Raw genomic sequence first — 25,156 nt, 5'->3', positions numbered from 1 at the left:
GGCTGTGTGGCTGTTTTATTGGCCTTCCAGGTGTAGTTTCTTTGCACTAATCAAGCAAACCATAGAGGCAGAAAAAGATATCAATGCTGATATCTCTCTGTTTCAGTTTGGTAGACTTCTGGTTGTGCTTTGAAAGAGTGTTGTGTCCTCCTGTGTCTATATTTGAGAAAAACTAGTTATTCAGGGTTGTTGATGGGAAGTGCTGCAGATCGTGGCAAAGATCTGCAGCTCCAGAGTGCCACTGTCTGTTGTGTTTTAAATGAAAAGTTGTACAGTTGTTATGTGATAGAGGAACTGTGCGTTTGGGGTGATGCCTTTTAAGGGCTTCTATATAGTTCATTAAGCACTCTGTAAATCTTTAGAACTAGGTTGTTAATTCTGTTCTTGTTGTCAACAACATGCAATAGTTTGCCAGTAGAAACATTGGAAGAAGTTAATGAAGTGGTATATGACTAGGACCAACATCACTGTGTTCTTGTAGCAGTTTAAGGAGAGTGCCATAACTTTGGAGGAGTTCCCCTTCAGCCTTTGGGATACAGTGAATGCTAGGGGGACGTTTGTGACTTATTCATAGGGAATTTTCCAGACTATGTAGTTGTCTTATGTGTGACCATGTGAATATTGTTCTACTTCAGGAAAAGTAAACTTTTCTCTGAAGCAATAAATGAGGAGGTTTGTGCTGGTTACGTTATTGTTTTAAGGAATTTGTGACCAACAGTTGAGTGCTGGAAGAATTTCTCCTGGGGTGATACTTTTCCCTTACATAGAAAACTTTCAAACTGGCCTCCAGCAAATGTCCTCAGCAGCAAACATTACAGCTTCCAGTTCCTATTAGGGTGTCTCTTAACTGCCTGGATCAATTACTAAACTGTTTGCTGATTTTTATGATCAAAGTGGGGTTTAATTGGTTTTAATTTTGTAGGTATTTTGTGTCAGTTGCAACACTGACCTACGAAGCACTGTGAAAGGTAGAAGTGCGTTAATGCCTTTGTCCGTCTCCTGTATAAACGTGAGCTTTATTGTTAGAGTGCAGTCTCTCCCTTCCTACTTCGTCTACTGCTTTACAGCATTTATGTAAACATTAGGCTCCAACAACTGTACCCTTTCACAATGAAATCTCCCTTCTAGTGTTCTTGCCATTGGCTCCTTGCTTGTAAGTGTGCTTTGACGCTGTGCCAAGCTAAAGGCCACAGCTGTGTGTGAGTGTTAGATATTAGGTTTCCTCAAACAAGCTGTTATTGCTTAAGTTAGAATAGCCTCGTTCTTGTATCTTAGTAATTAGCATGCAAAGGTGAAGCTTTTTTGTTGTCAGAAAAGCAAACCACAGTCTGAGTGGTTTCCCGTTCTGAAAATAACTTCTTTTATCTTTGTAAAAGCATACAAAATGATTTATTTCTTCTGAGTTAGAAAAATGATTTGTTTGAATGATGCCATTAGACTAACCTCGTCAAAGGAGACTCTCTTCCTTAGTAGCGATTGTTATCAGCTTCATTAGTTTAATGAGATACGTTTAAAAAAAAAAAGCAAAACCAAAAACAACCTGCGAAAACTGGATTTATAGAAGACTGATGGAAATGATTTTCAGAGGCTTGCAGAAGTAGCTGCTGCTTGGAATGTTTCTCTTGACCAAAAACCAGGTTTTTTTTGTCTTAACAGTTGAATGCTATAATATTGAAGCCTTACACTTTGCACAATGCAATGGCAAGCGGTCTCAGAGGATGAGAAAGTTGGTCTAAGTGAGGCCTTTGTCAGGCACGCAGTTAAGTTTAATGCTAGTGAACAGCCAAACATACCAGTTTCGTGAGGAACCATCCAACTGACAACACTGTGTAGTTGTGGTGTTAGTTTTTGGTTAAAGTGAGTTATCTTTACAATTATCTGGCTTCCAAAAGGGAAGTAAGACCTCTCCTATTTTATGATACTGTCAAGATTGCAGTTTCATGTCAAATTATTGTTTGGAAGATGTTATTTTTCAGTGGTTGTTTGTAAGTACTTGAGGCCTTTTAATGTTGGTGGGTCTCAGGCTTCAGTTGCTCAAGTTGAAAATACCTTTCACAGTAATTCATTTAGTCTTATACAAATTATAAGTCTTGCTATTAGTCTCACACAAATAATAAAATTTCTTCCATCTAAGGGTAAGCACTCTCTGACGAAACTTTCACTGTACTGATAGCCTGATCCCAATTAGATTTTGGGTAAAATGTTAAAGAATATTTTTCTGCCTGTTCTGGGCTACAGAATCTTGGATACCACTTTCCTGTAATCTTACTGAAATGTTGCAGGATCAATTTTTATCCTAAAGGAGCGTGGAAGATTTTTTATGGAAATAAGCTCAGAACTTACAGTATTGGTTTGACTGTAACCTGTTAGTGATGAGTCCCAGACCATCTCTTCTCAAAGGGGCAGGCTTAACTGTTAAATTCATCCTATGTAAATTAAAATGTGTATGCTAACAACCTAGATGCTTAAGTATTCACTTGTATGGGTTCACTCCTTTGTTGTAAACTTACAATTGATTATTTCTGAAGTCAGCAGTTGAGTGATTTTAAATAAAAGCTGGATTCTTCCAACCTGTTAAACCTCCTGTCAGAGGTGAGACAATTATTATAAGCCAGTATCTTTAAGCTGTCAAGATGTGGAGTAGTAGATGCTCTTGGAGAGTGTGCTGTTGCTTGGTGGCAACTGGTGACAGAGCATTTGGGATCATGTAAAGCTGAAGGATTTGTGAACTAAGGCTGTAAACTCTAAGCACTTAAAGCTGAGATAAAACCAGGGAGGAAAGTGTGTGTGTTGTATATTAATTATCTTTTGTTGGTGGAGAGCATATTAGTTAACTGGCAGAGTAAATAAAGTTAAATTGAACTGAATAGCTTTTGCAAGTACTCTGAATTAAGCAGTTGTCTCTGGTCATGTTTACAAGGTACAAAACACCTTGTGGCTAGATAAGACTGTATCCCCCCCTCATACTCCCCTCTACCCAATCACCCAGACAAATGCTTATCTGTCCAGATACGATTAAATATGCATGATGTGCTATGTAAAGAGCTACTATTAATCTTCTGTTTTGACTGGGAAATTACATTGAAAGCAGTGTTAAAGGAACCAAATGTGGTCTTGTTTCAAGCATGTTAAGGGACCTAGAACCCGAAGACAGCACAGCTGTAATACTCTGTTGAACAAGGCATCTGCTGTGAGCCATGTGTCACTAACTTTTTTTTTTTCTTTTCCTCTTCTGAGCATTAAGGGAACCATCTGGTTATTTGCCAGGTTAACTTGATTCTATTAGGGCAATCTTATTACAGCTAGATTACAGGTTAGCTGTGTCAGGATTAGTGTCCTGCTGTTACAGCGAGTGATATTTATGCGTCAGGAATGTTTTATGCAGAGATGTCAAAATTAATACTGGGGGTAAAGGAAGAGAGAGAACTTACTGTACTTCTACAATTCTTAGCTTGATCTTCCAGTACCTTGTCCAGAACAGTTTGTTTGCCTTTAGCAGCTGACTTCTCTGCTTAGAGTATTCTGCAATCTGATTATCTTTTCCTAGAAGAAACAATTTTCTTTTTAGTGACAACTTGTAAAAGTGCTTTAAACCACATTTTAAACTTGCTTTTTAACTTTTGTTGCTCTGTTTCTGCTTTTCTTCCAATTAATGATCCAGTAGGTTTGAGGGTCCAACTGCATACCTATTTATTGATTTATGAATGCAAAGTAACAGGGGTATGACCTTTCCTCATCTGATGTAGTAAAGATTACACACAGTTGCCACTTTTCATGTGAGGTCCTTCATGACCTCCTTATTTAAAAAATAAGAAAGTTCACTGTACTTGAACCTTTATCAACTGAGCAAGGCATGGAAAGGGATCAATTTCTACAGTTTCCTTGCCAGACTGAGAGGAAGTAAATTGTTCTGCAACTAAGACTGGGAGCAGAGGAGGGGATTTGATTTTTCCTGTTAGAGAAGCTAACCCAAGTGATTCTGTTTGAACCCACATATCCAGTTTTCAGTATTTATCCTATTTATAAGACGCAAGGCCTTGCTAAAAATCATTTGGAGGAATGGGACTACATAAGAAATTTTCTCATCTACACCATACACGTATTTTTCCAGTGTGTTAGGTGTTTGACTGTCCAAACATTGACCCTGCCTAACATAGAAGGTCTGATGGAATGACAATACACTGCGATACTTGTAAAACACTTGGCCAAAACCCAACTCTCAGTTAGGTAAGATCACTATAGTCAACTAATTCCTCCAGTCCGTTGCAATGACAGTAGCTAGCATTCAAACGATAGTTGTCTTGATTTGTCTGCGGTCTCTTTTTTTTTTTTGGTAGCAATATTTTGTTTAATTAGTGATACCAGGTATTTAATTTCTTCCAAACTTTTTTCTTGCATATTTCTCAGTAGTATAGCCACGTAATTAGCAAAGACACATTTATTTAAAGTTCTTGCTGTTCAGGTTATTGGAAGAGTCAATTCCAGTGAAATAATTGATTGTATTTGAAGGTATCCTAAAGAAATTTGCTCTTGGTATGGTCAGATAGGTGTTTTGCGTGAATACTTAAGTAAGTGTCAATCTCTGTCTCCCCGCTTCCCTTTGCTACTGCAGATGACTGTGTATGTGATTTGTAAACTTCCTTTCCTTTATTACAGGATGATGTGAGACAGAAGGTGCACCTGAATACCTTTGGCTTCTTCAAGGACGGTTTCATGAAAGTCAATGTCAGCAACCTTTCTTTGAAGCCACCTGTGGACTCTGATGACAAGAGTAGCTTGTCAGTAAGTTACTTTGAGTCTAATGACTGTATTAAGCTTTCTGTGAAATAGCCCCTGCACTAGATGCCTTGACTTGGTTGAGATGTCAGATCCTAACTGGTGGTGCTGTTGGCTTTGCTCCCCACTGCAAGCCATTTGAGAGGATATGTATATTGTGAGATTTATCCTTGAGCGCTATCCATTCTGCTTTAAGGATAAACTTTAACTTATCGGACCCTCTACTGAACTCAATGTACACATCTATAACCTATGTTGAACATAGGTTTGCTAAGCAGTCTTCTCATGTGAGATTTTCACATTGTTGTCCTGTTGCATTGCAATGCATCTTGTAATCATCATATCAGTAGGTTTCCAGAACAGCGACTGTCTTATTTTTAGAGGACTCGTAACATTACGTGTTATATAGCACATTATATTAGTGATTTTAACAGAGAGACTGAAATACTAGGGTGGAAAAGAGACCTGTGTTCTTACTCTTCTGCACAGTTCAACCTCTTTATTGCTAAAAATATTAAATGTTTTCTTCAAGCAAAAACATCTGGAAAAATACTGAAATAAGTTAAAACGTTCAGGGACAGAAGGTATTCTAGATTAGTTTGGGTTTGAATCAGTATACATTTTATTCTTGGTGGATATGGATGAAGCAGCAGGTTTATTATATTTGAATAATTTTTTTGTGTCTAATTAGATAATGAGAAAAATACCTGGATTCTGCCTTAAACGTAGGTTAATTTATTTAGAGAGCAGTATCTTTGATTCTTTTAGTGGTCGTTTGGCTTCTGATACTAGGGGAACTTGAACTGTTTTAATTTGACAGATTGTTCTCAATTATTTCATAGGTGGGGTTCAGTTTGGATCGAACAAGGAATGATGGGTTCTCCACTTACCTGGTAAGAGTAAGAGATGTGAACTTACTTTTCTAAGCTGGGGACATCTCATAGTCTACCTTACTCCAGGAATAGTTGGAAGAAATTAAAAAAAAAAAAGGTGGGGGGGTGGCGGCGCTTTAGTCATGGGCAGGTTGTTAAGGATAATTCGGTTTTACAACTTGCTAGGCTAAGAATAGTAACCTCTACCTGAGGGGAAACATGTCCCATTTCTTATAAACAGGAGGGCACTTCAAAGATGTTTTGCTTATATTACCAGGATGAAGAAGTGGATTACTGTATCTTGAAAAAAAAACCAGAGCAAGATGTCTCTGTTGTAATCTTACTTCTGGACTTCAAAACTGAAGTGTGAGTAAATAGTGTACACTACGTTTTAAGGTTATTCTCTAGTTGAAGCTAATGTAACACTTGTGAAATTTATTTAAGGGCTTGGAAAGCTGCTGTGCATGCAATTTATTTTTTAACGGGTTACATTAGAGTTGAGGGGAGGTGAGAGTGAAAGAAAAAGATCTGCACTATAAAATGGTCCAAGAATTCTTGCTGTATGTTGGAGGGATAAGGGGACATAGGACAAAAGAATCATACCTTAATTGTGCTGAAGGCATGAACTTGAAGTCTTGGGTCACTTTTGCAGCTTGCACTGAATATGCTGTTTTATTGTTTGTCTTGAATGATCTATTTTATGAAGTACCTTTGAGGCTGCAATGCTTTCTTTTGCAAGAACAACTGTAACTGTGTGTGTGGAAACATAATTTGTAATGAAACTCTGGTTACTAAAACTGAATAAACTTATTTTTCTTCAGCTGCTCTTGTATTTAATGTAAACGTATAATGTGACTTCTCCCACAGTGATCAGTTCAATGCCAGGCTGCTCTAAGTCATGATCTGGTGCTTGCCTGTTCTCTGTGGTGGAAAAAAAAAAAGTCAAGACAAGTTGATCTTCCTTTATTGGGTATATGTAGGCTATGACAGATAGTCTCTTTATGAATGTTGATTTGCCTTCATTTTGTATAAAAACTCTTTGTTTATTTAGTGTGAAAGTACGGTTCTCTGCAGAAGCTGCTGGTTTGTTACCTAAAATTTCATTCATGTCTGAGGAAAATGTTACTGCCTTAAGTACCAAGCCACTAAAAACCTCCGAACAGAGCAGTGATGCTGGTAAAAATCCTGCAGAGACCAACCAAAATACAGACAGCACAGGTAAGCCTGCTAAAGCTGACCTATATGTGTTCTTACTGCTAGTTCCTTGTTGATGTGCATCCAGCAGTGTGTTGTTGTCACATTCTGGGGTCCTCTTGGGCTAGAACTTGATGCATGGTCTTGTGTAAACCTGTGCATAGAGCTACCTTTTGGGCTGGAGTCTCTCCTGCTCAGTGATTTGTGTTAACCAGTTCCATTGATCCAGCAGAGACCTAATGTGACTGTTGGAGACCTACAGTACCTGTGAGGAGGGGTTGAGGTGCTTGGTTGTCTTTTGTCTGGCAAAAAGAAGGCTAAGGGAGAATTTGGTAGCCACCAACAACTAGTTGAAGGAAGGTTAGAAGGACAACAATGCCAAGCTATTTTTAGTAGTGGCATACAATGTAACCTGTGGCTGTTCCCCCTTATTAAGTCTTTAGTGTCTCAGGTTGGATGTTAGGAGGGAAAATAAGACTTTCCTAGGTAGGTATTCCAGCATTGTAGCAGATCATTTGTGGAAGTTGTAGAACCTCCATCCTTTTGAGGTTTTAAACATGACCAAACAAAACCAGGACCAATGTGATAGAGTATTGACGCTAGGCATGCTTTGAGTCAGAAGTTGGATTAAATACCTCCCCAGGTCCTTTCCAGCCAACGTTTGTATAAGTTTGTAGTTATGTATCTAAAGAGTTAAAATCTAGTCTGTCACTTAGAATGTATGGGGATGGAGAAGTAACTATACCAGTAATCTTTCTTGGAGGCACAAATCTTTGGCTTCCAGACCAGCAGACGAAACAATTTTAAAATCTCGGCTCTGATGGGATTAGCTGTAAACAGTTCATGTTATCCCTCCCTGGAAGAGTTCAGACTTCAGATCAGACTGCTGGGCAGTCTGATCTGAAGTAGTCTGAGTCTGTCTTGGCCTGTCGTGTTCACAAGCTGTGATATCATTGAAAATTTTGCATAGCTGTTCTAACAAGTCAAGAACTGAAGCTGGATGGCACTGAAGAGAATTGATCCGACAGCTCTAGTTTTGCTTTTTCTTGCATTAAAAAGTCTAACGTGCACATTGACAGTGCACTGAGGTACAGGAGCCAAAAGCAAAGCTTAAGTCTTGAACTTTTGCTTCCTGGCAGAGTGGGATGACCTTATGTTTGAAAAGCTTCTTATGGGAATGGAGTGAAACTGTGAACTTGACATGCTGCTCTGTTGAAGTCTCCTGGCAATTTAAGTTTCTCAAGTTCAGAACAGATACTGATTTGGCAGGTCACCTATGCTTTTGGTTTTTGTTTGGTTTTTGTTTGTGTTTTTACTGGGGCCTTGCTTAGTAGAGAGCTGAGAACTTTTTTTCCTCCCTTGGGGCTAATTAGAATTTCTGTATGTTTGTCAGGCCATGTATTAATGTCCAGGTTAAGATTAGTCAGTGAGATTAATAGTACTCAGTCATAACACTAAAAGTCATAGCTGTAGACTGTATGAAACAAGGCTGTAGCCTGCAACTGATATAGGTCATCTGCCTCCTGCATCCCTGTAATTGGAGGGTTGGAAAGATTTCTTGGGTGGGCTTTCATAGAAGGTGTAATAGTAGAGAAGCCTATCCTAGCATTTGAGGATGCATTCAGTATGAATGTACTTGTGGGAGGGGTCCTGGGAGAGTAAGGAGAGACTGGGAAAGAATCTCTGTTAATGATTATCTAGGAAACTGCTGCACAGGTGAGTATAGGAAGATTTGAGTAAGGTATTGGCAATGTGTAAAAGGTGGTAGTCATGAGGATGTCTAAATGCAAACACTAAATGTACCATTAATACTTTTATCTCTAGATAAGAAGTCCAAACGAAGTACAACATCCTCCCAGGTAAGAAACTATCTGCTGCTCTCTTTCAGAAAGAACCTGGGGGAATATTCCAGTATAAGCATAGCCAGAAAGTGGAGAGTATTATTTTGTATTGCTCACAGCCTCCAAAGTAAATATACAGAATGCAGTTTTGCTTATCTGTGTGATGTAGCCAAATGGGGTAGCTACCTGCTTAAAAAATCTAAAAGTCTCTTTTCCTTTTCCCAGAGCATAGTGGAACAAGAACATCCTGTTCACAATGACAGAGGAACTTTTTCTTTTCAGGTAGGGTGTCTGTCAGTGTCTAGTTTTAATGTGTGCGGGCAGTTCCTTCACTGTACTACTTTGTGAAAAGTAAAAGTCTGGTATAGATGCCTGTCTGATAGCTCAGTAAGTTTGAGTGGACTCATGTTAAGAGTGAGTGCTGGAAATCTCTTTCTTCATAAGGTATGGGAGCTGTTTCAAACTGTCTTTGGTGTGATGCAGTACTTCTAAATATCTTAGTTTGTGAGCCTCAGCATATTAAAGTTTACTGTGGCACAACTAGTGCATACAGATTTCTAACAACAAACAACCGTGACCTGACTGATGACTCACTTAAGAGGAAGATATTCTGTGTGAAACTGGATTAATGCTTTGTTTGAGCACCCTGGTTCACTTGTGATTGTTGGGTACTACAAACACACACATTTAAAATTCTGTTATGCGACACAAATCTCATTTCCATAGCTATCACAGTTTGTATGGTTGGGGGAGGAACAGAATAGCTATTTATGCTTTAGGGCAAGTATGATCAAAATTTTATGCTTCACCGTGTTAAATATATGACACTTCTTGTTATGTTTTCTCTGTCGTGAAGTAAGTTAAACACCAATGCCTAAAGGTCTTTGATAAAGGTCTTAGATTACCAGAGTGTGTAATCATGGATAGGTGCAATGATTTTGCATCTGGAATTCTGTTGAAACTTGTAGATATGCTGGTATCCTCAGAACAGTATGCTTGGCTGAAAGGAACCAACAGACCCTAAATGACTGACTTTTTTCATGCTTCAGCAGAGATGGCTTCTTACCAGGGCAACCCTTTTGTGAATGAGAAGAATGCTGACCTTCCTATTCCTTATTTTCAGTTTTTTTTTAACATCAGCTCTGATAACCAAGAAGGTCTCTACAGCCTATATTTCCATAAATGTGTTGGCAGTGATGGGCCGACTAATGATCAGCGGCTATTTAGTCTTGATGTGAGTATGGCTTCTAAATTATAATTAATTCATTCACTTAGACTGAAATACACAGCTTTCAATTCTAGCTTGTATACCAAGCACACACTGTACATGAGTGTATATATGGGGTGGGAAGTGATTCAGAGTTGTGCATTTAATCTCTGTAGTGGCATTTCTGAAGGAAGCAACTACAGTAAGAAGATTAAAATACTAGTTTTGGAGAAATGTCTGGAAATCTGACGACTGTGTGTGGGCTGTGTTGAGTCTACACAGTTGTGACTAGATGCTGTAATGAAATGGGAGCTAAAACAGCTGTTCGTGTTTTGCTGTGCTCAAAAATCACTTTTTTCTTTACACAATTGCAGATATTAAGGCTATTGCTGCAATCTAAATTGTTGGTATTTGTGAATTCAGTGGTTTTGCTTTTTCTGGCCTAATTAAAGATATGTTTTTACACTGCTAGATGTACATCTTAAAGGCAATATGTTATAGCAAATGTCTTATCACTTCTAACATCCAAGGGATTGGTCCTATGGCCCGTTTGAGCCAGAATGCATTATCACAGCTCAGGCTTTCCCTTTTTTCTCTTTCTTGTGCTCATGCTGGCATCCATGCTGGTGTATAGTGAGCTATTCTGTAATGAATCGTGTCACTGACGGAGGTAGCTCTCAGCCAGATCAGACCCTTGAACTGCTTTTTACCTGGCTGTGCTGATGCTACTGCAAGGGAAGAGCAAGGGAACGTGTACGTGATAAAACTTAGCAGCCCTAACTTAACTCAGGCTAGACTACTTTAAATCTGCTTCTGAAGTTGTATGTTTAGAAGACCAAGTTTTTGAATTGCTGTTTGTTGCTTTGACCCACTGAAGAAATTAGAAAGAGAAGAAAACCTGAATAACTAACCTGCTTGGCTGTACTGAGATGTAGGAGTTTCAGTGCTTCAAACTAGTCTTGATGCATTATTTTAATGAAGTCCTAGCACATAAAACCAAGCCATTTAGGGGCATAAATAGGATGTTAAATAAAGCTTTTGTTTTCTCAGTCACAGGATGATAGGCTTGCAGGAGAGTGCTTCCTTTCTCTTGACAGGTGAAGAAATCCACTCTAGTAAACCTAAGAGTGAGTTTTTCAGCTATGTATGACTCTCTCCACACCTAAAATTGGGACTGTGCTAAAACCCCTGCTTCTTTATGCAAGGTTGTAGATACTGTTTCTGAATCAAAGATGGGCAAACTCTGTGAAATTTGGTATAGAGAACAACTATTCTTTGGGAAAATTACTTGGTCTTTCTGAATTATGCTGCATAACTGGAGCACTGGAAGGAACCTCTGTCCTTTTCTGCTTTTCAAGGAAATTATTGTTGTGGGTATAATTTTGCAAACTGTTTTGAGATTCTTGAGGATGAAGAGTTGCTTTTATGTTTTCTTTGAGTCTCATAACAGTCACTGCTTCAGAAAAGCTAATTTTAAATGAGCAAATTTGATTGTGAACTGTAATTGTTATCTCAGTGCTTTAACAAAATGTTTTTTCAACTGTACACATAACACACCTTTAATATTCAGATAGAAATTACGGAGAAGAATCCTGAAAGCTACCTCTCAGCTGGTGAGATCCCACTGCCCAAACTTTACATTTCCATGGCTATCTTCTTCTTCCTGTCTGGGACTGTATGGATCCACATACTTCGTAAACGCAGGTAGGTGGACTAGTTCGGTGTGAGTGACAAGTATGGGTCTACCTTGTTTGATTTTTATTTTTTTTATTCCTCCTCTTATAATACCCAATTCACAGTCAAATTTAATCACTTAAAACTTCAAATCTGGATCAACATTGTATGCCTAATACATACACTTTATAGTTCAACACAGTTACTTCTGTCAGTATCATTGTTGCAGACCATTGCTCTAAAGTTATCAAGTCCTTACGTTAAGAAATTCTTCGTGTAGTGTACATGTTAAGATATATTCTGGCAACAAATAAACAGGAAATTCCTGTAGTTGATGACAAAAGGAGAGCACTAGTTAAAAATAACTAACAAAAAAACTGGACCAAATTTTCTTTTTCAAATGGGGAATGGCAGCTTATGGCAGTGGAGAGCCATAAGCATTTTGATTGTAATAGAAAGTGGTAGGAATTCCTAATTGAAGACCACTCTTCTTAATAGTTAAAGCATAGCAGCCAAAGCCAGGAGCACCTATGGTTCCATTTTGGCTTTTCTTCTGACTTAGTCTGAAGTTCACTTGGTGATCAGATTATTTGGTAGTCTGGAGTTCACTTGGCAGTGTGGTATAGTGACTTGGGGGTGGAGGGTGGAGTAATACACATTTGAATTATGTTTAGCAAATTTTCTAACAGTTATGATCTATGTATGCAAGATGTTCCTATGAATTACTATTTTTAATCCAAGTATTAAAAATCAGAGTTGTAGAACATGTAGTTGAAATGTTGTTCAGGATGTTGCAAAAACTTGGACTGCAGAATTAAAGGGAATCCTTTTACACTGATAGTTGACTCAGCGTAGGAGTTACTGTTTGACTTTTATAGGTTTTAAAGAAATACCCTTGGGAACTGAAATTTTTACTGCTGGCTTTTAATTGATGCTCTTCCTTCCTTTTTTTCTTCCCAGAAATGATGTCTTTAAGATTCACTGGCTAATGGCAGCGCTCCCTTTCACAAAATCTCTGTCCTTAGTCTTCCATGCAGTACGTATAATGTCTCTGCCTTAAGCTGTTCAGCTAGGAAGTAGAATCCAGGGCATGCTGTTAGAGAAATCTGCTGCGGGGAGAGGGGGGAGAACAGGAGGAAGTGTCCTTCATATTGAAGCATTGGAACTGAACTGCAGCTGTTTGGTAGAAGTGATTCAGTTTTCATCAGCAAATTCTGACTTTAAATACAATTGAGATCATGGCCTGAAGTGGTGAAGCAGCAAGCATGTAGAGGGTTGAATGAGTTCCATGAATTCTAATGTTTTCACCATCTGAGGCTGGCCTGAAAGCTTGAGCTGTGGTGCTGCTTCAGCTACATGGCTTGCAATAAATGTTAATAAATGGAAGCCTTGATGAATGTTTGTAAAATTCAAAGGCACTACTTTAGATGGAGTAGTATGGTGTACTGTAACAGATCTAACATTATAAGCTTTAATGCTTTCAATACATAGTCTCTGTTGGATTGTATTGACTTTGCCTTTCCACTAGAAAGATCTCATAAACAAAGGTAATGGCAAGCGTTTCATCCTTCAATGTTTGTGCCAGCCATGATCGTCACCTTCATGATAGGATAACTGCTGCAAACATTTTTGCAAGTCTAATGAATTGAATCTGGTTTCCAGTGAAACTAGAAAGCCTCTAGTCACCTAATGCAACTGAACTTGAACAGTGAAAGAATAAATAGGTTACAAATGCAGTTGTTTAACTATAGTTAAGTGTGGGAGCTGTGTGGGAAGGATGTAGATTGTATGAGATATATCCACTAACATTTAGGAAATACAGCAAATTGTTGCTAAACAAAACTAGAACATGTTGGGAGGAAGTAATCTCTAAGATGTAACAGAGCTGAGTTTGTACACACTGATTGGAAAATGAAACTGGAAGTGGCTGTCAAGCAGACCTATTTTATAGACATGGGTGGGGTGCTGATGAGCAGCTTGTAAAGTAACATACTCTATTTTCTGCTTCCAGATCGACTATTACTACATTTCTTCTCAGGGATTTCCTATGGAAGGCTGGGCTGTTGTTTATTACATCACTCACCTGTAAGTATGTCAGAAGATTAATGTGATTAGATTCAAACAATGGAATTGAATTCCCTGTGGGGCTGCCCCCCTCCTGAGAAAACTGGAAAATTGCTGATTCTTTGGTACTACGGTCTGAATGACAAGACAACAATCAGCCCTGTGTGAAGGGGAAAGCTCTACTTACAGAGGGCAGCTGCAGAGAATTGGCACTTATCTGGGTGGAGGAGTAAAAGGAGAAGAAATGCTTTGCTTTGCTTTGTTCATACTAATATTCAAGTATCTAATTTGCTCTTGGTGTGAATGGTAAGAGGGTACAGCTGCCAGTGTTTTCTCGTGTTCATGATGGTGAATGGATGACTCCCCCAGGAAAAGATTGCATGTATTGACAATTGTGAATGAAGCGTAATATTGCTGTGATACACAGTTGTAAGAAAGTACATCTGTTTCGCTGTTGTAGGATAAGCACTTGCCAAAACTATGAATAGCAAGGCATTTGTTTGGGTTTGTGGCTTTACTGATTGTAGGCGAGAACCTGGGCAGAAGAGGAAATGTGGTAAAATAAAGTCTCTCACTGTGGTGTCTGTTTCTTTCAGACTGAAGGGTGCGCTTTTGTTCATCACTATTGCCCTTATTGGTACAGGCTGGGCTTTCATTAAACACATCCTGTCAGATAAAGACAAAAAAATTTTCATGATTGTCATCCCACTTCAGGTGAGGACTGAGCTGTGTCAATACTTACTATCTTGTGGGAGAGCTGCTTGTGTGAACTGTAAAAGGCTGTGAATCCTTCACAAAATACTGCATAGTTACTGCTTGTATAAGCCTATTGGTTACAGTGGAAGTTGAGCTGGAATTTCTTGGGCCAGAAGTTACTTCTGTAACTTTCCCCACTTTTTCCTTGTATTGAGTATGAGATAGTGGTGATCAAATAGTGTCAGCAAATTAACAACTAGCTATAAGGTAGGTATATTCATGCTGGGGCAAAACTTGGGCTGCAAAACAGTACTAAACTACTAAGCAGAGAAATTAAATTTAAGTTGTCATTTCTGAAATGCTTGCTGAATGGGCTTAAGAAAAAAAAGGAGAAAACTGAGACTTGTAGGTCTGTTGGGTCTGAGGGAAACTTTCCCAGTGTGTTCAAAGTGATCAGTGCTTGTGTCCTACTCCAGGAACTGAAGTAAATAGGAGGGCAGCACTTCTGTTTGTTGTAGATAGAACAGCCTTTCCGGATGGAATCCCTTGCCCAGCTGCAAAACCATAAGTATATAATTAGTGTTGGAGGCTCTTCTAGAGCTTGGGTATGGAGAGCAAAACATGGTCAATGACCAGTTTGAATTATTGGCTTAATTTAGAATAATGCGTTTAAACTGTTTGCTATATGTGTGTACAGAGAGTCCTGTTTCTGTATTTTTAATAAATAGATTTTGCTCATTTTATCTCTACTGATACAGTAGATTCAGCATAGTATGTAACAAAAAGGACTACTTTCTGAATGTCAGCAGAAATAAGTTCCAGTAAGTTTTATTTCTGTAAATCCTGTGAAGATGCTGCTGAACGTGTGGTTTCCTTGACATGGAGCTGCAGAAGAATTGTTGATGTTACTGAATGGGCTCTTTCTGCAACTGTGGGACAGCTTCTGCTGAACTGGCAGCCCACATCTAGTATCTCCTTGGAAAGCTTCTGAAACGTTTAAGCATGTTTTGTCCTGTAGGTACTGGCAAATGTGGCATACATTATCATAGAGTCAACAGAAGAGGGGACAACTGAGTATGGACTGTGGAAAGAAATCCTCTTCCTGGTAGACTTGCTGTGTTGTGGAGCCATCCTATTTCCCGTGGTATGGTGAGTCACTGTATGTGTTGTGTGGTTTCTGAGCCCTGATGACTTGAGCTCTTTCTGAACTAATGGGTATTGAGTGCTGGTTAGAGCTAAAGATACTGCCAAAGCAAAGAAATGTCAGTCCTTTGGAGTCAAGTGTTATGTTAACTTTTTTTTAAACTGTTATCAGTCTTAACACTTCAATCTTGTGTTGTGGAAGACACTTGTTTTGGGGATGTTAAAGTGGGGGTAAGGTAAGGTGGGTGGTGATGTAAGTGTGACCAGCATAGTGCAGGCTATAGGTGCTTTTGAAACTTGGAATTTTGCTGAACTGCTGACTCTCTTACATTGCAAAACAGGGTTTTGCTTTACTGACTTAGGTTGGAAACTAGGCTGCTAAATTCTAAAACAATAGTGCTGTCTAAGATCAGTGCTGCCTTCAAGCAAAGTAGCTGTTTTTTTACTTGACTGTTTAGAAGAAATAATCCCACAGGGAGCATTTCCCTGCCCTTCCTTCCACTCTACTTGGCAAGGAATAATGTTGGTTATATAAAACTCAACCAAAACACAGATAATTCAGATAAACACTATTGTTGCTTCTTGCCAGTTAGAACATTTAGCTTCTAAATTCATTTTAGTCTTAATTGGATAAACAGCTGGATTTAAAAGGATATGAAGGAGCTTTTGGCTCCTTAGTTAGTAAATACAGAATATTCTTATTTTTCTCCAGTATGTTTTTTGAAATGCAGAGTGAATATAAATGTCTGTCTAGTAAAAGTGTCATCCCTCTCGAGTGTGTAACTCTGAGTTTCAGAGAACCATTTCGTAAGTGCGTGCGCACCTGTGTGCGTAAAGACACACATACGTGTTGCTCAGTAGATGGGACTAAGCTTCAGCTTGGCTTGTGAGGGTGGGTTTCAGCTGTCCTTACCTTCCCAATTGTCCTCTGTGTAAGGGCAAAACCCTACACAGTCTTAGTGGCCTTCTGCCAAGGCTGGGAAATGTCTTCCAAGAAATTTCTACTACCCACTTGTCCCTTCCCCTACTCCTGTCAAAATGCTGCAGCTCTTCTGAGGTTGAGAGCATTTGGGTATGGTAAATAAAACTGCAGAAATATTATTTGTAGAGAGACTTTGGTTTTGTATGATAAAGGTGACTTTTACAGTTGCAGCTCTTACTACCTAATGCTAGAATCCATATGTCCTACCTAGTGATATGCTGGTAGAAAACTTGCTTTCCATAAAGGAACTGTATCTGAAGAACAAATGCATTTGGGTGAACTGCCCTGTAACTGTTTACAGGGTGCAACCAGTGTTCCTGCATTGTCATGGTACCAACATAAACTGGCAGTGAAGCCCAGGGCATAAACTCCTGCCCCTTTTTTATCTGGGTAGTGTCACTGCAGCTGGTGGAATGACTCACGTGAGCAAGGTGACTAAGACTTGGCCCTTGAATTTACATTCCTGCAGGGGAGCTTCTGTTACATAAGTTGCCTATGTAGACATGTAAGCTGTAATCAACTATTTAAATGAAAAGAGCTTAAAAGAGCAGTAAGATGCCAAATGCTTGGCAGTACTCTGAATAGCAGCTCAGCTTAATTGTACAAGTGGAAAGCATGCTGGAAAATGCCTCAGTTTCTCACTGCTCGCTCCTTCCCACAAAGCTTTCTGTAGGCTGAAGTAGGCTTTAGCAATCAGCTTGCTTAATCACAAGGAGATACAGATACTTGAACTAACTGCCTGAACTGGGGAGATGGTAAAATATATGCAGTGCCAAGCACGCTAAGCGCAGTTAATTACGAACATAGCCCAGCCATAAAGAGCTAACAAAACTTGTCAGAGTTCTAGAGGGCTGCAGTGAAAAGAGAGTGCAAAAATTATAGCTAATCTACTTTTTTATTATTATTTTTATTCAGGTCAATAAGACATTTGCAGGAGGCTTCAGCAACAGATGGGAAAGGCAAGTAATCTGTAACTTTTTTCTGTTTTATGCTACGTGCCATAAGATAATGCCAGAACTTCCAACGCATGATGCTGATTTAAAGTATGTAAACTAAAACTATAAAGCTACACTATGGTGTTGTCACACTGCTGCTTTTCCTCAGTGGGTTCCTGGGAATAACTTCTGGAAAATTATCTTTTTCATGTATTGCTTTGAATATCAGAACTCATACGTGGAACTCAATTCTCTGGTACTTGCACAGCTCTCTGAGCTGGACATGACATCTAGAGCAAGTCATCTTGACAGATTTGCATTCTTTTCTCAGACTCGAGTCTTCAGAAGCAGAACTAGAAATGAATTCCAGAATTGCTGACTATTAGTCAAAATAGACCCCCTTATTTCAATTTCTGCAGAAATCTGTTCCTGCCAGAATAGAGAACAAACCTCATTATGAAACAAAACATAAATTGGCATTCAATGTAACACAGTTCTTGACTTGCCCATGTTTGTACAGCAGCTTAAAGGACTGCTTGTGTAGAGTTGAGTTATGTTTATTGTAGCAGTGGAAATGAGATGATAGATGGAAATCCAACCCAAATATGGCTTCTGTAGCGTGTGCTTTTCCTGCCATATCTGCTTAATTCTTCTGAATTAGTTCCTCAGTTGGCTGCAGATGCAAGCCACGGAGTACAGCACTGGCTTTCTTGGAAGCCAGCAGCCATTTCAGTATTCTGTCATTTGATGTCTTACTCTTCTTGAAAGCTTTATTTGTAGAAGGTCTTTTGTTGGCAACATCCTTTCAACCCAGTCTTATCCTTTAACTCTTGTCTCTCCTTTCTGGACATAGCCTCCTCAGTCTGGATACTTAACTCCAGCCATTCCCTTGGCTTCCCCTGAGACACTTGCATTTCAGTGCAGATTGCTTCTGTAGTCTAGTAGGTGAAGTGTAAGGCTGAACTCAGCTCTGTGCAGACCACAGATTAGGCCTTTTCTTGCCATCTGTTAAATTGAAACAATACTGAAGATGAGCCCAGCATTTTTTTGAGGTTCCAAGCTGTTAAAAAAAAAAAAAAAAAACAACTACTATACACACCCTACCACCCCCAACCTAAAAGGGGAAAAATATTAATTTTTAATAGAAACCAATGTAAAAGAGGTTAGTATTGATAATGTAACATGGACGTTATTGGTGGCTTTCTCATAAGTGTTGTTCACATGTGTTCAGTGACGTTCACTGATGAATTTATTTTACCTTGTCCACTGAGCATATGTTCTGGAGTATTTATGCTCTTACTGTTAAAAAGTCTGCTTAAATGTAGATGTTCCTTGAAGCAGTCCCTGTCTTCTGAACTGAGGACTTCACATATGTAAGGCCTGCTTCTTGGCTAAAGCCACCGCGTGTGACTGCAAATAGAGGTCAGGTTTCCTGTAACTAAGGCAGAACTGCTGGGTAGCAATGGAGTCTGACTATTCTGATGCTGAGCACTCTGCAGCAAGTGCAAGGAATGGAGACACAAAACCTCTAGCTCTGTGTGGCCTCAGGTGATCACCCCATGCCTACCTTGCACTTGATGGTTCTTATCACAAGATGGTGCTATGGAGTTTGCTTAACTTAGAACGTATTGAGTGAAGGAGAAAAGTGAGGTGGCCAACATCAAAGGTGTTCAGCATACAGACTGGACCTGTCCACTGTTCATCATAATGGGTAGAATCCAGATCTGAGTAAAACCAAGCCGTTCTGAAAGATGCATTGTAGTATATAATGGAGGTAAAAGAAAACACTGATCTGAGAATAACTGGTTCTGTCTTTAAAGCTAGTCAGTGCTATGCACAGTAGCCCCTAAGGACTGTTCTTAGTCCTCTGTTTTGTGGTGTTCTCCACGGATAATGGTGCTCTTTATCATGAACGTTGCTTGTGGATCACCTCCTGCTGTTACCATGCTTTACCTGCGGACGTTGCCATCTGGTTGTGCAGATCCTGCAAGTTCAATAATTGTGTGTTGAGAGGGACTTAGCAACTGTGTTATGCTATGCTAATAATAAAAGAAGCTAAGGAAAAAAATTTCAGGGAAAACGTAAGCACCAGATTGTGGCCAGGACAGGCACAGTGCTGGGACTCACTTGTGAAATACAGCGTGGTTAGACTATTTAGAGGCTGTTGATAGAAGCCCATGGGGAGCAAGAGAATGGCAACGTGATGCCAGAAGCAGAATGTTACCTAATGATGTCATGCTGCTAGCGTGCCTGGTTGAGAAAACCAAAAGTGATATGGTTGTACTGTAATAAGGTAAAATCATTCCTGTTAGGCTTATAGATGAATAGTCTTGACTAGAACCACATGCTCTTAACTCTGTAGGCTTCCCTCGGAGGCCCTGTTCTGCTGCAGAGGTGCTGCACAGTGTCTTAGCCTCTCACAAGAAAAATAGGACCACTAACTCTAAAATAACCAGCATTTTTTTTTTTTCCTGCAGATGAACATAGTTTTCTCCTGAAGTGGTGAAAACTACCAGATCTTTCATATGCAGTTTAACTGCTGCGCTGCCTGTCCTGTGGTTAGAGCTGACTGAATCTTGTGCAGACAGTTCTAGTTGGACTGCCTATTGCTTGCTAGGATTTATTGTCTAGTATTACCTCAAAGGCTGCTTTCCCTGTTCTCTCACACAGACTTCATTAACTTATAGGGTGTCTTGGGAAATTATATACTATAAATTCAATAGCTGTTTTCCTGGTGCTGAGTCTTCTGGTGACCTTCTTGCTGGTGAGAAAGACCGAAGGTAAATTATTTTTGCTTCCTTGTGTCTATTAGAACTAACAACTCCGGGACTTCATGGCTCAGTATCCTGGTGGTATTTCCTGACTGTCTGTCCGTCTTGTCCTCTTCCAGCTACTTCACAACCTGTTTATTAGATAGCACTCCCTTGGGTCAAGTGCAGCTACGACTGCAGCGTGACTAGACTAGAAATTAAGGAGGAGGCTGGTTGGACTACTAGTGTTTTAATCTATAACAGCTGTGCTTGCCATAGGCATCTGTATTAGCAATGTACAATTATTAAAAAGGCTTATGAAAAGTAGCAATGATTTGGATTCACTAGCTAATGGTCATTTAAACTTGCCTTTTTTTTTTTTTTTAAAGATGATTTTTCTAAAGTGGGAAGGCTAGAGGAATGGGTCTAAAGCCATAATTATCCAGGGAGACCTTACATGCACAGATCCTGTGGATTGCTAGTAAGGAGTAGGCATGGCACAGTGATGCAGCTGAGTTTGAGCTCCCTCGTTTGCTTTCTTTCCCTTGAAGGTGATCTTTAACTCTAAAGCAAAATATCTGACCTAAACAGGCTTCTGATCTTGCACAGCAGTGGGCGTAAACATCCCATTTTTAGAAGCTTTTTTTCTTCCCCTTTTAAAATTGCCACCTTCAGACTTAAGCAAGTGCCTAGCTGCAGCTCTTTGGTCTGTCGCTGTATCTTCTTTCAGATGGGAGCCTGTGCTCTCTGTCCGTTTCTAGATTTGCATTACAAATATCTGCGGATTTAAGGAAATCAGCCAGCAAACTGAGCTAGAATTGTTTGGGCTGGAAAGCTGCTCAACTACTGCATTGTGAGAAAAGGAAGAGAGGGAGTACATTGTAGTAAACTTGCTTATTTTTGTTTGAAACTCAAAGTTCTTCGTTGCTCGACCTCTTGAGTCTTATAACCCACTCTTGTGTGTCATGTCATCCATTGTTTGAGGGAGAAACGGAGGGCTGGAAACACCGCTGCAGTTTTTATGTGTGTGATGAGAGACGTGAAACTCGGTGCAGTCTGATCATGAATGCTTGGTTATTTTCCTGAAGCACTGCAGCATGTCATAGTTGGCAGCAGAATTAGGGGAAATACATTGCAGTGTGTAGCTCCCAGGCAACATTCCCTGTGTGCTGTGCAGTGGGCAAATGATGATTAATGCTTTCATGCTCGCCAGCATGTCAGGAAAAACCATTTGCTGTCTTCATTGTCTTCCTGCTTCTGTACCATGAAAATGCTGTGAACAAAGAGCCTGGTCCTGCGTGGTGCAGAACACTCTCTGTTTAGCTAAGCTCAGCAGACGCTGGAGGCGATGACTCCGTGGAGACCTATGCTAAAACACCTCTGCAGCTCTCTAGTGAGGAGGAGGGGGTAGTGCAGGGGTAAACATGCTTTAGGCAGTACATGGGCATCTCAAACCTTGAGATAAAGATTAGTGATTTAAGTGTCGAGACCTCAATGGATAGCACTGGAGAGTTGGGAAATGTTGAGAAATGAAATAGGCCTATTATGTTCTAGTGTACCACTTCCAGGCACCCTAGATAGCTGTCTAGGGTTGATGTAGCAATTACGTGTTGGAGATATATTGCTTATCCTGTACTTTGGACTTTCTTCTGACCCTGGTGGGGAACTTTTGTGCCAAATGGCTAATGTGTTTCAGAATATTCAAGATTAACTAGGCTGTGCCATCTTCTCAGGCATGACACTGAGAGTTACTGCGTCTGTTTGCTTGACAACTTTGTTCTAGTATAGGAATGCTTTTAAATGGATTTCTGTAGAGATTATAGAGCCATACTTCTCAGAGTTACTGCTGGAGTTGCTTTTTGAGGTCTAGATCTGCATGTGTGCCTTCATTCTTGGGGAGAACAGAAAACTTTTATTTACTATTTGGTAATGGCACAGATTGCATCTCAAATGCACCAGTGTTAGTATATCATGTGAAGCATTGTAGAAATAATCTTAGCTGTACTTCAGCATGTTCACTCAAGATGCATTACGGTTTGCTCTTGTGTACTGTATTCTCTGGACTTGAGCTCCTTATGCCCTCAGCTGCAGTCCTCTTATTGTTATTACATACATATTCTAAAAAGATCAGATTTATTAATAAAAAAGCTATTGTCTGATGGTGTGCAAGGCTTTAGTGGATGGTCTGACTTTTTTTTCCCCATCTTACAGGGTGTCTCAGCATTTGAAATTGGCACAGGGGGAAATCTGAAAAAGAGACTGATTATCAGATTACTGTGGTATGCTATGTTCTGATTGATGCAGATCAGGCTATTGCAGGCACAAGCTGTTGAAGTAAATGGTGATAGAGAGGGAAAACTGAGGGAAGCAAGTTATAGATGTTAAACCTTTCTTGGAGGATGGCTTTTATCTTTTTAATTACTCTATGAAAGAGATGGAACACAAGTATGAATTCATTTGTAAAACCTTTGGTAGAAAGTCTCTCTCTTTTTTTTTTTTTCCCCTTCTCTGCAGTTAAGTACTGTTCCTTGAAGAATGGTTATCATACTTGAAACATAAATTTACCCAACCTTTACTGCATGCTGTGATTGCTGCTGTGTTATCACAGCTTTACAGGTTGAGGCTGCAAGTGATTCAAGTTGTAAGTGACAGCTGCTGGCCTAGCCTCTCTCCTTGCAAGTGTTGCTGTCAGTGTCTGGACTGCCAGCCTAAGGTGAATTGAAGTCTTAAAGTGTCCAGTGTAGCGAGACTCAAGTATTACTGCTTATAGAGCGCATTCAGCCTGTGAAAAAGCAATTTCCAGGCTGCTGATGCCAAGCAATGATGATTTTTAGACTTTCTGCAGAACAGTGTGTGCTGTAACTTTGAGCTGTTTAAAAAAAACTGGCAGAATTTTGTAGACGTGCATTAATACTGACTTTAGTATCTGATAGTGGAGAGAAATATTCCTGAAGTTGAGGCAGCTAAAGGAGAGCACCTAGTTGTGATAAGCAAGCAAGCCAGCTTCCAGAGGTGGCTCTTCAGTCTTTCTACTTGGTGGTGGTTATCTTTTTTCCTCCCCTCACCCTTCTTTTCCTTTCTTAGCCATTCTAGATATCTGGATGTGCTAACCTATGACTGTTTGGTATTGATTATCATGATGATGAGGAGAGATCTTGAACTGTGCTCTGTCAGTTGGAAGAGGTGGCATTGTGACACTTCATTTGGCAGCCAGATATCTGGCTTAACTATCCTTTCCTCCCATGCACTGCATGAATCCAACAGAAATGACTCCCCAGCTCACTCAGTTGTTGACTGTAAAGCGCTGATGGCCTGGCAGTTTGAATCACAGCTGTTGAGTTGGTGTTCCTTTAACTACAAAGCCTGGTAATTCTCATGGCCTGTCATTGCACCAGTTGGTGGCAGTTCTTAAAGATGAATGCGTTGAGTTCAAAATAGATCCTTCTGTGTACAAACCGGTATGTGGTAAATCACATGATCTTCATGGTCACACTTAATGTAGCTCCCCTTTAAATAAGACAATATTGCTTCCCTGCTTCACAATTTAATGAGCTTGTCCTGTATATTTATGTGCTTTAATCTTTCTTCAACTGTATTATGAAAAGCTTTTAATATTACGTTATCTGGTAGAGCACTAGACCTGTGAAAATCCCTAAGTTTTTGCTATTTAAATGTGGGGAAACCAGCTTTTGCGAGGGACAGAAATGAGGGAGGGGTAGGTAAGCCAATGTTTCAGGGCTGATTTAGCTACCAAGGATTTAGTTAGATTCTTGTTCTAACAGTTCCAAGTCTTGCCATCTGTTGCCCAGTGAAGTGCTCTGTGCTTCACTGCTGATATTCTACAGATGCAAGTCTAGAGCTGGGGCATTGCTTTCTGGAGTCCAGAACTGTGTATTGCAAAGTAGATGCTATTCTATGTTCGGTGTTTCATGCTTCAGTCCAGAAGGGAGCATCCTCCCAAAACTGAGAGCTAGTGTTCCTCTGACATACTGTGCTGTAAGATTGCCCCCATGAGCGCAGTCTTGCCCAAAGCCAACCCAATCTGACTGGTGTTCAGATGAGTGTTGCACAGTACAGGCTTTAGCTGCATGGAAACAAACTTGGTGTTCCTTCACAAATAAGGTTTCCTTTTTTCCTCTTGAGCTCTGGCTCTGCTTTCTCTTACTGACATGCCCTGTGCTCTGTCAAAAGTTAAACATACAGTTTGGAACTGTGTAGAAGCCACTAGCCAGCACTAAATCAAAACTACTCTTAGCTTAGTTTTATCTACCTGTCAGTTGGTTTATGCCTTGTGTAAGTTGGGTGCTGTTGTCATAATATGTCTGCTGGAGGAGGGTTTGTATCTGTCTCAAGGTGTCCGTACCTTTCAGTGGGTCTCCTGGAACGCTAAAGGTAAGTTTTGGAAAGTGACTCTTGATCTCTAGGTTATACAGAGTAGATTTATAACAGAATGTTGTCTGTCTTCACTGTAGCTTATGTAGTGGGAACCTAGACCAGTTTGAGTGGTGCATTTGACATTTATCTTTCCATAAGAAGAGCTTCATCATTTTTGTCACAGGAAATTAAACATTTTTTTTGGTAGCTGTGACCCCTCTTCTTCCTGATTTATAATACTATATTTTGCACTGTTGCGAACCTAGAAAATCTTATGTGCAAATACATGCAACCTTTTATTAATCTGCTTTTTGCAGTGGATGATTTTTGTGAGGGAGTGCAGGTGAACTTAAGCACAATGTGTTGCACTTGTGCATCTGATAAAATTTTAAGGAGAGCTTGGGAATACCAGTATATATGTGGCTCTACTTTTCTAACTGGCATCTTGTGTTCAGTGGCTCTAAATTGCATCTCTGTATGCTGTCAACATTATCTTGGACTCTTTGCCTCTCCTGTTGTCACAAAAGCACCAAGAGTCTGTATTTGTAATCCTGCTGCACCTATAAAACCTGACTCTCAAACCAGAGTTGACAGCTGTTCCATCTGTTGTTGACCTCTGCTCATTCGCATGAATATCTGCTCTATTCC

At 39.8% G+C, this 25,156-nt stretch overlaps 1 protein-coding gene across 3 annotated transcripts in view; it reads left to right on the top strand.

The window, feature by feature from the left end:
• Positions 1 to 25,156, top strand: part of GPR107 (G protein-coupled receptor 107) — a 41,490-nt gene that overhangs the window by 673 nt on the left and 15,661 nt on the right. The window contains exons 2-14 of one of the 3 annotated variants that reach the window (XM_052814232.1): positions 4,657 to 4,782; positions 5,619 to 5,669; positions 5,926 to 6,014; positions 6,700 to 6,866; positions 8,667 to 8,701; positions 8,909 to 8,965; positions 9,807 to 9,917; positions 11,461 to 11,594; positions 12,525 to 12,600; positions 13,576 to 13,649; positions 14,225 to 14,342; positions 15,343 to 15,473; positions 17,365 to 17,408. In XM_052814232.1, the coding sequence (XP_052670192.1) occupies positions 4,657 to 4,782; positions 5,619 to 5,669; positions 5,926 to 6,014; positions 6,700 to 6,866; positions 8,667 to 8,701; positions 8,909 to 8,965; positions 9,807 to 9,917; positions 11,461 to 11,594; positions 12,525 to 12,600; positions 13,576 to 13,649; positions 14,225 to 14,342; positions 15,343 to 15,473; positions 17,365 to 17,408 (1,213 nt within the window). Of the gene's footprint in view, positions 1 to 4,656; positions 4,783 to 5,618; positions 5,670 to 5,925; positions 6,015 to 6,699; positions 6,867 to 7,981; positions 8,112 to 8,666; positions 8,702 to 8,908; positions 8,966 to 9,806; positions 9,918 to 11,460; positions 11,595 to 12,524; positions 12,601 to 13,575; positions 13,650 to 14,224; positions 14,343 to 15,342; positions 15,474 to 17,364; positions 17,409 to 25,156 lie in introns of those variants that run through there. The other 2 variants (XM_052814234.1, XM_052814233.1) reach the window with 2 other exon arrangements.

Source organism: Harpia harpyja, chromosome 19, assembly GCF_026419915.1.
Source record: "Harpia harpyja isolate bHarHar1 chromosome 19, bHarHar1 primary haplotype, whole genome shotgun sequence".
Classification (NCBI taxonomy): domain Eukaryota; kingdom Metazoa; phylum Chordata; class Aves; order Accipitriformes; family Accipitridae; genus Harpia; species Harpia harpyja.
The sequence above is the reverse complement of the archived record's forward strand: the minus strand, read 5'-3'. Positions and strand labels throughout refer to the sequence as shown.